Source organism: Anneissia japonica, unplaced genomic scaffold, assembly GCF_011630105.1.
Source record: "Anneissia japonica isolate Jap-2015-1 unplaced genomic scaffold, ASM1163010v1 scaffold8236_len642391_cov169, whole genome shotgun sequence".
NCBI classification, from domain to species: domain Eukaryota; kingdom Metazoa; phylum Echinodermata; class Crinoidea; order Comatulida; family Comatulidae; genus Anneissia; species Anneissia japonica.
Window position 1 is genome coordinate 562,455 of NW_022757925.1, and position 12,573 is coordinate 575,027.

A 12,573-nucleotide genomic window follows, 5' to 3' on the forward strand; every position below is an offset into this window, starting at 1 on the left:
GGAAGGCGACTGAGGGTAGGTAGGTAGAGTTTTTTTTTGGAGGGGTGTGCTACCTCCTCACCCCCTCACGCTCCCCTACATACGCCACTCCCCCCACCAACTTCAGAAAATTCTACACAGTTGAATCAAAACGAACGTATTCATCGATTACATAATCGGTTCTTGCGCTACATCAGCCACAACCACAACCATAACATTCCTTACATTCAATCTCCGGAGTCCCGTAGGCAGTTTTTTGATCTTGTTTTTTATATAAATGTGTTAATTCTTTTTTCGATTGCCGATTTGTTAAGTAATTTTAGTCTTAGAGTCCCCAGTCGTCGTCGTAGAAATAATCCTACTTTTCATATTCCCTTAAGTAGACTTGCTTAAAAATGGTTTTATTAGTAGATTAAGCTTAGCTTATAATTCTCTTGTTTTTAGGAATCCTGATATTGATATTTTAGTGATAATTTCTCTATGTCCCGTAACAGTGTTAGAAATATTTTACATATTAGGCCCACTTAATCTGATATTATTATCACATATTATTATTATTATTATTATTATTATTATTATTATTATTATTATTATTATTATTATTATTATTATTATTATTAGTATATATTTTTGTTTTTGTATTCTTCACGTTTACTAAATTTATGTATCCGTTTGATTGTTGTTCATCAAGAAACAGTTCTCATGAAAGTGTGTTGACTGTCAATACTTTTTTCCTAGTTCCATCCATAAAACAAGGGATAAATTGGGCCACCATCAAAATCGTTCTCATTAACTGTAACGAAAGGCGAACCAACATACTCTATTAAATTGAAATAATTCCAGGTTCTTCCCTGAAACTTCAGGGTGGGAGTTCATGTTCTGGTGATCACTGCCAGCAAGTTTATCTGCAATACAATGGGCGTATTCGACTGGTTCATTTCGTTGACTACGAATTTTCATTGAGTATTATTTTCATTCGACTGGTTCGTAAAATAGATTTCGTGTGAAAACGAATATTAACGTAAACCAGAGTGCGTTAATCGGCGTTAAGTTATCCACATGACCAAAGCAAACATGGCTAATTGGTGAGTTTAGAAACAAAATTTGCGTTAATATAATTTAGATTAAATTTTAGAAAATAAAAATCATAATATTTACCCACATGAATTCAAAAATAATTGTAGGCTAACTGGATGAAAAATTTATTTTAACGGAAAAACCCATACTGCCACAAGCTGAAGCAATCTTGATTACACAGCGTGTATGGCGGTAACTATGCAGCCATTTTTTTTGTCCAGTATTTACATGTTTTTCTATTCGACTGGTCGTCTTCGTTAAATAGGATTTTACCACTGCGCAGGTGGACGTGGTTTAACGAAGAACGACCAGTCGAATACGGCCATTGTATAGTGTTCGAAGGCACCCCAGTAGAAAAAGTGGTGGGTCCAATGGCCCCCTAGCCCCCACTTCCATTTGCTTGCGGGAGACCGTTCCAATTTCCGGGAGATTGCCGCAATTTGCTGGAGACTTGGGACCCACTCTTCTCACCACAGAGTATATTCTGTGCTCTTGTGAACTGAAGTACTTGGACAGTCCCTTAACAATTTGCACATTACGAAATTAATACAAGCTTCCATGCTCTTTTCATAATGATTTGCACAATTTATTAAAAATATCATCAACATCGTCATTATGACATCATTATAATTAATTCACATATCTCCCAAGAACATTATTTAACTTTGTACATAGATCACTGGAGATAAAAACCACCATTATTGCAGATTTGGCAAGTGCCATCATTGCTGCTTACAGCAGTATAGTACAAAAATTCTGTGGCAGCCAAAAGTCCGACTTAAGGTCCAGTGACCTAATGGAAGAGTATTTGACCTAAGTTTAAATTTTAGGCTTGCATCCGGAAAATCTGTCTGGTCTAGTAAATATTTTTCCATATTCGGACTGCAATTAATTGAAGAGTATTCTAAAAGTTATGATTTTCACATTTCGCTGTTCCAAAAAGAAACTTTTGAATCATGTATTAACTCTTTAAAACAGTTAAACCAACATAAATCAGGTTCTTCTCCAAAACATGAATTTTCAAAAATTGAACCAATGTCTAATCAAATATCAGTGCACGTCTTAATAAATTTAGTAGCAGTTTATAGCGTGGCTCAACAATAAGTATTTAGGCGAGGGGACGTGTACATAACGTTTGGTCGTCTATATTTATCTCTAAAATCATTAGATAATTAATGTACTTGGCTTCAAGTATGTTTTGATTTACCTTTATTGACACCCAACCTATGTCTCCATAATAGATTTTTTTTGGCGAATTTCTGGAAGTTTTTAGATATATCGGATCATTTGTGGTTGGAGCGATTTCAGTATGTCCATATCTTTTCTGCTGTGGTTAACAGGTTAGAATTAGAGCAAAATGGTTTTCCATAGAATGTCACCATAACAAATTCTATTATTATTGTCAAAACGATCTATAATTGATTTAATGTAGGCAATAATTCTATACCTTCATTGAAAATGAAAATGGTCTGAAATGCTTCTTGAAATATGGATACTAAGGTATTTATATGATTAAACATCTAAAATATCATAGCTTTTCTTTTCACGAGCAATTATAGTAGGCCTATGTTGTTAATATTGAGTGACTTGGTGAAGCAGTTTTCACCATCAGAAAATTATAATCTGATATACCTGGTGATTTATTGTTATAAGTGTGTAGAATGGCAGCCTAAACAATATCAAAATTAATTTGCATATCTGAAAGACACCCATGACTGTCATGAAGTTCATTTGACGTGGTTTTAATAGAAGTGATACAAGTTTTAATTTTGTTTAGTATGTTCATCAAATACCCCGGAGTATTTTAATTAATTTCACCCAGTGTTTTTCAATAATCAAAAGCTATGTTATTCATTTCCTTCTTATCTGAGGTTATGATTTTAAAACCTGGTGTCCTTAAGCAGCAAAGATAATTTTACTGCGATACTACCTTTTAAGAGTTCTAAAAATCGCAACAATTTCGACCCCCTTTATTTGCTAAATCAATAGATTTGTTGGTTTTAATAATTTTCTTAATATGTGCCCGCTTATTTTCATAGATCATCTTATCCCAATTATTACGCTGCCTTTCTCCTTGTATTTCCTCATCCCATTAATACCAAGCGCTATTATTACTATTTTTAAATTTTTAAATTAACACCCTCTATGTTGCAGCTGCAATAAGATTGTTTTCTTTATTGTACCTTGTATTGTTATATGTAATTATTCTATTTATTTTCAATCTATTTTACTTTAAACAATAAGGTTTGTAGCTGGTTTTAGCATTTTTTGGAGAATATACATTAGTAGGCCTTTATTTAATTTGCATTTTTAATCCATTCTAAATGGCACACGGGATCCACACACGGGATCCGAAATTAGGAGTGTCAATTCCCCAGCCAAGCCGAAACAGTCAAGGCTTGGTCTTGACTGACAATTCGCTCCAGTTCTCCCAAACACTTTATTTTACCCTACCTCTGAACGCAATATTTCATTATCATCAATTAGGAGGATACGGACGTTTTCAGAATGTTTCCTTTTACAACCAAAATATTGTAGTCTTGGCCATATTGAGAGATAACCTATTGAGTTTGAACGAATTAGAAATGCTTTACCACGGTTTTACTTTATAAATTCTAAACTAAAAAACTTTTTTTTTTTTTGCTGTTGTCAATGTCGTTTTTTTTTTTTTTTTTGTTTTTTTTTTGTTTTTTTTTTGTTTTTTTTTGGGATCTCATTGAAAATGGCTGGCATTTACTATCTTTATAGGCTATCCCAGCTCTCCATTCAGTCTGGTTTTATTGGTTTTTATTGCATTTTCTAATCGTTTTTATTTTAGCTTTGTCCAACCTTGTCTATGTTGTTATTTTTGTGTGTTGGAGTATCTAATAAATTTCAATTCAACCATCCCTCCCGATTAATATTTAGCTCGTATTAAAAGACAACTACAAGAGAATGCAGCTTGTCACAGTCTATATCTGTAGATGATCGCAGGGCATGCTTTCATGTGCAATGTGAAGTTCCTGAAAGTGTGGTATGGCTGTAAAGAATTGATTTCGGAAATACACATTGATAAAACTTAAACTAGCTTAAACAAGACATTAATTGAAACAATACAGACATTTTATATGAGTATTTATTAATCGATAAATTTTACTTGCTGGTGTTATTTAAGTGTTGATGGGTATTTTTCAAAGTCGATGGGTATTTCCACCTACCAATCGACAATGCACTATAACTTTCTAATTTCGAAATAGCAAAAATAAACCTTACATGTCAATGCTATATTCAAAATTTTAGAATCCCTTTATAAACCAAACCAGATAACAAAGTACTCTTAACGGTACATATATAGACCAAGTATAGTATTAACTTATTAAGGAAAAGTCAACTCCATACAAAGATCGTTTCATTCACGATAAACATGCTACTGATGAATATTACTGAAAGAGAGGTAAAAGTGTCCACACATAGCTTATACCGTAACGTGTTTTTTTTTATGGAAACCTGGCTTCAATAATAATTAAGATTGCTTACTCCGTCCTATTTAAAAATGTTCCTAATCTTTAGTATGGGCTGTTGAGGTTCCTTAATGGCTGGTGATCATTTTTTGCATTTATGATGGCTTGTAGGCCTATATGGGGAAAAATAACTTTGTTTATCATTAGAGGTTAATAAATTAATCGATAGATTATTTTAAAGGACATATTAATGTTTTCAGGGGTTTCTATATTTTATTAATTTTGTAGCTATATCATAATTATATTATGTACTTTATGATTATGTAGAAATAGAATTATTAGAATTGAGGATATAACACTAAAAAAGATGTTTAAAATAATTCATGCCCTGTATATAAAGCTGATGATATACTATCATTTCTTGATTACGTTTCACAACTTGCTGTCTTTAAAGTTGGGAAGACCGTCTTCCGTTCTTGACACACCATACTCTTTATCTAAGTTTTGTAAATCATATATTTTATATGCTGGGTTTTCGAAGTCTAATCCACGAGCATTCTATGTAAAAAAAAGTATAGTATTGTTTTGTATTATTTTGTTTTTCAATTAGAAACAAGATGCAGCATTTGTATAATAGTGAATACAGATAAGTGTTACAATATTATGCCCTATAGTCAAAATGTGTAACGTAGACCATGTGGTACCACGTATACCATTTGATTTAAATCATGATTTTATAGCTAACTATTATTAAGTTACACGTAGATATTACACCAGTGAACTTATATTTACAGCTATGAAATTTATCTATACAGAGTTTTATATCACAATGAAACAAATATTAAATTAAATTAATATATATACCGAAAACTTAATAACCCTACAATCTATTTCTTTTTAAGTTATCTTAAAATAATTAAGTAACTGTAACATTTGTTTCTAAAATTATAGGCTTACTGAAAAATGATGGTTAGTAGTAGCCGATTTATCAACCTGTTTCCTTTTGATAATGATGATGGTGATAACGGCAATGAATGATAAACCTCCTAATATACAGAAACATATTATCACTATGGTAACAACGGCGGTACCTGTAAGAAAATACCTGTCAGTAAATTTTAGAAAACAATGTAAACGATGATATGTTCATTGTTAACAACCATTCGGATTAGAAAAACAAACATTCTTAAACATTAATCTCCCAGTCTACTATGCGTATTAAAACCAGGGCCTTTTATGCAGTATAAATAATACCCGCGATTTATAGTGACTGCGCCATTTTCTTGTGTGCTGCCACTGATGTAAAAGTGTAATGTCAATAAATATTATTATTTTATAACATTTAGTTCATTCTGTGGTATACTAATCCATGACTCAAGAGGTACGGCAGTACTTTCTAAAATTTTAGTTACTTGGATGCTGCCTGTTTTACCAACATCATATTGAAGTATAATGTATCGTATTTTAAACCTCAAAATGTATATATTAATGTTATGCGAATATTACCATTTTAATATGAAAATAGATTGTACAATTGCATTTTCCTTTATTCAAACCAATGATTTTACACAAATTTATTTAAAATATTTAAAATAAGCAAATATAAAAAGGCATTTTAAATAATGAACATTAATTTTTTTTAAATGAAAAGAAAAAAATTATTTAAAAATAACACCACATTAGTACAATTATGTTGTATAGTAAATATTTTTACAAGAGAAAGTAATATTTACCAGTGATGTTAGCATGTTTGGATCCAACTGCAGGACGTGATGTCATAAGGTTATAGAGTGAAGTGGGGTTGTATAAATCATCTTCCGTCGTTCCATATGGATTGCTTGTAGTTGATACTTCGTTTTGTTCAGTTGGAAGTGATGTAAGATCAACATTTTCAGTTTGCAATCTTGAATCTCTACTCTCTGCTGTAGTAGAAAACTGTTCACTATCAACAGTCACTTCAGTTGATAGCTGCTCAAAAAACGTAATGTTTATTGTTGGCTGGTGAGTTGGTTGTTGTCTGGATGAATCCTGATTCTGCTTAGTTAGCCGTCGATTAGTTGTCGTTTGTTCCATTGGTGGTCGTTGAGCTGTTGAACCTGCATTTGTTTGATTTTTTCCATTCTGTTGATGGTAAGTGTAATGCTCATCCTGTGGTTGTCTATCAATAAAACCAGTTGGTTGTGGATCTGGTGAGTGATATACATCAGTAAGCTGTTGGTCAGTTGACAGCTGGTCAACTTTTTCCTGGTCATTTATTAAGGTTTCTTGGCCACTAGTATCAACTGTTTCAACTTGCGTAGTAAAATACAATGTGTTAAAGACAGTGTCAGTAACACTTTGAAATGAAAACGATGTAGATGGTAATGAGGATGAAGATTGTGTTGTTGGTATGCCTAATGATGATAATGATGTTGTTGTTGATGATGATGATGATGATGCTGCTGATGATGATGTTGATGATGATAATGGTGTGATTGCCAATGATGATGACGACGACGATTGTGATAATGGTGGTGGAGGTGATGGTGGTGGTGGTGATGATGATGATGATGCTGATGATGTTGCTGTTGATGATGATGATGTTGCTGTTGATGATGTTATTGCTGGTGGTGATGATGATGATGATGATAAAGACGACGACGAGAGGGATACGGATGAGTATGAGGATGTTGTTGGTGATGGTGACTTTAATGAGTACGAAGATGAAGATGATAATGATGTGAATACCAATGATAATGATGACGACGAAGGCGACGATTGTGATAATTGTGGTGGTGGTGGTGGTGATGATGATGATGATGATGATGATGATGATGATGATAAGAACGAGGGAAAAAAAGGTGAAAGTGAAAATAATGGTGATGAAGATGATGGTGACGACGATAATGATAATGATGACGATGTTGATGTTGTTGTTGATGATGATGATAATGAGGAAGGTAATTGTGAAAGTAATAAGGAAGAGGATGATTTTGACGATGATAATAATGTCGGCGATGGTAATGACGTTGACATTTGGGATGATAATAAAGATGTCGATGCCAGTGCAGAAGTTTTCATGTTTTCATTTTCGTCATAATCATCCCTGTTGATTACTGTAAACAAAGTTGATGAAGCAGCCGTAACAGTAGATGTAATAGTATTTCCATTCACTGTTCCGCTATAGGAAGTTACCTCACTATCATATTCTGTAAATAAGAAATACACTATGATCTGTTTTTAACACATTGTAAGATTCATTGAATAACTGATAGATTTTACATGTATATGGCAAATAACGAAGAGTATATTTACCTGAAATCTCAACATGAAACCTACAGAATGCAACATTATTTGATGAATCCTCAAATCTATACTCGATAATCGTGATGCCAATGGGAAGAAGAGCAGATGCTGCTAAATTAACCTCTCTTTTAAATGGTTCCAAACGAGATGGCATTACTGCATCGTGGTTTGCTTCAACCAGCGAAATCAGTTCAATATCACTTACAACAATCTGCCAACTTACTAAACTGCTGTTCATGCCCGTCTGACTTTTAGCTCTGACAGATCTCGGGCACCGAAACTTGGGCGGATTATTGTCTGCAAGAATGATTGCATAATAGCTGTATTTTTAATGGTAATCCCTGAAGAATTCACATTGCCCAAAATAGGTATACGAGCCAAAGACTTTATTTCAGACTAGGCCTACCTTACGTTTGGTCTACCACATATGACGTGTTTCCAGAAATCAGAATAATGTCAAACGTTAAAACATTTTTAAGAAATCAAAGAAGAAGTCAGAAAATATCAAATTTGATGTCCTGACTGTGCTTTGCTTGTTTACTATCTATTGTATCACCACATGTTTTTTCTCTTTTGTAGCCACTTTTTATTGCTCCTCACTCAAACTTTGGTTTTAATAGACAATTTAATTCTCATTAAATTTTATACCATTTTTAAGTAGCCATCATCTCACTATTTTAACCACTGTACTATGCGGTATTCATTGAAAGGTGCAAAGATTCAATTTGTGAAGATAGTGTTGCAGTATAGGTATGGTTGTAGTGTAACGTACGGGTACAATCTATACCGTACGGTTGTAACGTTTGATGCACGATTGATTTCTCTGTTAAAATGTTTCCGTCTTCGTTCTAGTGTTACAGTCTGATGGAATTTTACAGTTATAAGGCAATGTTGCAGATTGTGATGCTACGTTATAGTTGGTAATGTACAGATGTTTTTACGAAGCACAGTTGTAGTCTTTTTTTCTAATGATGCTGTCTTCATTCAGATGTTGCTGTCTGAGGTGGTTTAATGTTGCTGTTTGTAAAGGAATGTTGTGCAGCCTGTGTTGCAACGTCGTGTTCGATGATGTATGGATACTATGCTCGATTTCTGTCTTTTTTCAATGTGAATATCTGTGTTTTAACGTTGCAGTCTCTGTCGTACGGTTGTAAAATACAATACAGTGGCGGATCCAGTGTGGGGGTTCAGGGGGTTCGGACGACCCCCTCTTGGAAGAAAAGTAACAAAATACTACTTCTGGCTTACAAAATGCATGCTTACCTACCTACCTAAGGATAGGTTGGCAGATCGGACGAACTAGGCTTAGCCTAACTAGCCTTCAAGTAAATAAAATTTAAAATACTGTTTTTGGTTCGACGTCGTAATAATTTATGTATACGAAGTGCGTTCTTCATGCCTATCGATGTTCATCGATATATGGAAGAAAGACAACTTATCCAACTACTCAATATTGTTGGAGTATAATAATATATTGCTATGTCTTTGATTTTCTCTAAGTGTAGACTAAAGAATAATAAGATTACCTGACCTTTTTAAAGAGGGTGAAAACCATGAATTTTGAAGAATTTAAAGGTCATTAAAAGACACCTCAGAAGTCGGGAAAGCTCATCTAGGAATCAAAATTTTCCGTGGGAGGACCCTCGGACCCCATTCAATTTGGGATTTTTTGAAACATTTTGAACCCCCTCTATCAAATCCTGGATTCGCCATTGCAATACATGGCTGCTGTTTATGTTGCAATACAGTACAATGTGTTGGGTGGCACCATTTTGGCCATTTGAAGCCAGGGCCTCAACAGAAGTTAAAGTTCTATTAACAAAACAAAACAGACAACGATTGTCTTAAGGCCCAAATATTTAATAGCTCTTTATTATATAATTATATAAAAGTAAATTGCATTTACTTATTTATATTCAATTACGAAGTAAATTTCATGATGTTACATGGAGTCTAGTATTATAATGACACTGTAATAGAAGGCCTATATTTAGTAACATATCAGTGGTGGAATTATTCTAACTATTACAATTAAAATTATTGTAAATTTTCAACTTCGATTTAAAAACGTAATAAAACATGGTAATGTTATAAGTACACAGATTAAACCCTTGATTAACCATTTTGGCTCAAAATTAATACCAGGCATATAAGAATAATTACCAGTAATGGTGAAATATAGAAATATGATTTAGTATTATTTATCACATTGTTATATATAAAACTTTAACAAAACAAGTCAGAAAATAAATCAGCAATGAATAAGTCAAATATCATAACGATTCTATTGAAGTATTTGCCTTTTCTAAAACAAAGAGAGAATTATCACAAAGGATGTCATAATCAATATGTAATGTCTACTACATAGATAATTGTAAAACCCTAGTTAACTAAGCCACTAGAAAACTTGCCTGTGACGAGGAAGTAAAATTTGCAGGAATTCCTGTTTCCCCACTCATCTTCGGCAATGTACTCCACTTCATAGGGAGGATAGAACTTTGCCGGAAAACTTTCGCCGGATTGGTAAGATGACGTTACATTCACTTGACCCTCGCTGTTGTCAGATACAGTAGGGTAATCCCAAGTGACTGTGCTCGTAGAGGAACCCGGATCAATTGCGGTTCTGATAATGCCGTAGTACGTGTCTTGGTAGTTTGTAATGTTTGTTGGACATGTAATAATCGGTGGTTCAATGTCTGAATTGTAAGAAAACATGAACAAATATAAATAATAATTAAAACTAATAAATCTCTTCTATTGGACCTACTTTTTATGTGTTAATATTTCACGTCCTATTCATGACGCATTATCAGGCCGGCTGGTCTTCTGTGGCTAAATTTTATTGACCTATGACTTCAGATAAAATAGATCTTTAAATCCCCTCCCATCTTACTATCTAATTTCTTATCCAAAATGTCAATATCCTTGTTCATAAATGAATGACTAGTGTTGTGTGTGAGCACAGGTGAATTCTCACAATATGAGCCTTCTCGACGATGTTGGTACATGCGCGTAGAGACTGTTTTGTTTCTGACATTTACCGTCTTGGTATTGCATTGCATAAACAATGTTGCTTTGATTTTCCTTGCTGTTTGTCTTTGGGATTGAATGTAATATTTTGCAACATAAAATAAGTACCGGTAATTCTGGTAGAAAATATTAATTCGATTTAATTACAATAACCAACCTACCTGGATGAATGATAATATTCACAAAAGTAGTTTTGCTTATTAGTGTTGATAATAAGTATTCGCAAAGTATACATACAAACATTATTAATTATTCAGTGATTTGTAAGAAGTAGTGGCAATAAAATTCAGAATAAAATTCAATAGTTTTAGTAGGTCTTCTTTAATTGAAAGTTGCTTACCTATTACTGTAAAATATACGTAGCAGGATCTGTTATTGCCAAACTGATCTGATGCAGTAAATTTCACATTGTATGGCGGGAACTCTCGAAGAGGAAACATATCACCTGATGTATACGGAAAGCTTTCCCACGTGACAGACTCTTGACTGTTGTCGTATACCTCCGGAGGAGACCATGTGACTGTCGCGTAGGGCCGACCGTGATCGGAAACAAGGCGATGGAAATCAAATATGTGGTCGTAGTAATTTGAAAAATTTCTGGGGCAAATTATCGATGGCCTTTCGTTGTCTGAAATAAGATAGAAAACAAAAATATATTTGTGAAATAGATTCTTCTACTCTGTGCGCTCGTGACATCTAAGCCTACTTGGAAATGTTGAAATAGATATAGAACGTAAAAATATTAACATCAATATATTATGGGGTTTGCTTAAAAAACCCAGAGTATGATAATCAGTTGAAGCTCACGTGATAAAAACATTTGTATCAATTGTTGCATAAAATTTGCTCTTTTAGTTGAATTTAATTTCATTCGATCATGACTGTACATGTTGAAATGATTATTATCCTGTTGAATCGTATGTTTTATGAGATAGAAAATGGTCCTTAATGAGACAGAAATATACTCGTCATTTTCATTCTTTGTTCTTTGTTCTTGGGTACCATGTTTATCTAGTTAACATGAATAATGTTCCTATGTATATGGACTTGAGTTTCCATTGTTTCATATGTTCATGTCATAACCGACACATGTAAAAAAAAAAAGGCCCAACAGGTTACAGAACACATAGGCCCCCAGCGATAGCGTGCGTTTATGCTCTATACTGCCTTACTAGTTTACTAATAAAGTATCCACATGGGGGACTCGGTTATCAGGAAATGTGGGGTGTTGTTTACTGTGACATTTTAGTGAGCTTCTGAGGAAAGGGTCTTATATATTCATATTTATCTTTAGCTCATGACTCATCCCATCATTCCTCCATACCTGATTTACACGATCTAACAGGGTTAACTGCTAGTCGATAACATAGTGTAGGCACAACAAAAGCACAAAACACTCAACACTAACCTTACCTATGACAGTGACTGTAAGCAAACATGTTCCTATGTTTCCAGACATGTCTGTTACCACATATTCCACTAGATTTGTACCAATAGAAAGTGAGCCATTCTGTTCTAGGGTGATATTTTTGTGATTTAGTGTAATATTAGCCGGCGCAACACGAGAGTCGTTTGACATACAATGAACGATTGCAATATTATCATTGAGTGTGATGTTCCATGTTACAAAGGCGAATCTTGATCCATCATCTGTGTATACTTGTATAGGAGACGGACATTCGATTGAAGGACTTTCCCAATCTAAACAAAACATTATTATTTAACTACAACTCTTTAATTAAAAACAAAAGATATTATGCAT

General features: G+C 33.7%; 2 protein-coding genes across 2 annotated transcripts in view; both read right to left on the reverse strand.

The window, feature by feature from the left end:
- Positions 1-4,548: 4,548 nt before the first annotated feature.
- Positions 4,549-7,014, reverse strand: LOC117124952. Its single transcript, XM_033271296.1, has 3 exons — positions 6,230-7,014; positions 5,454-5,587; positions 4,549-5,054 (listed from the first exon to the last, which is right to left on the reverse strand). Exons 1-3 carry the CDS (start codon positions 6,567-6,569, stop codon positions 4,929-4,931), a joined length of 600 nt encoding a protein of 199 aa, XP_033127187.1. The 5' UTR covers positions 6,570-7,014; the 3' UTR covers positions 4,549-4,928.
- A 79-nt stretch (positions 7,015-7,093) lies between these two features.
- The window catches only part of LOC117124930 (hyalin-like), a 15,195-nt gene continuing 9,715 nt past the window's right edge, over positions 7,094-12,573 (reverse strand). Inside the window, exons 7-12 of the mRNA XM_033271267.1 lie at positions 12,225-12,512; positions 11,152-11,439; positions 10,193-10,477; positions 7,791-8,078; positions 7,324-7,684; positions 7,094-7,181 (exon numbers count right to left, since the gene is read on the reverse strand). Of these exons, the coding sequence (XP_033127158.1) occupies positions 7,094-7,181; positions 7,324-7,684; positions 7,791-8,078; positions 10,193-10,477; positions 11,152-11,439; positions 12,225-12,512 (1,598 nt within the window). The remainder of the gene's footprint in view (positions 7,182-7,323; positions 7,685-7,790; positions 8,079-10,192; positions 10,478-11,151; positions 11,440-12,224; positions 12,513-12,573) is intronic.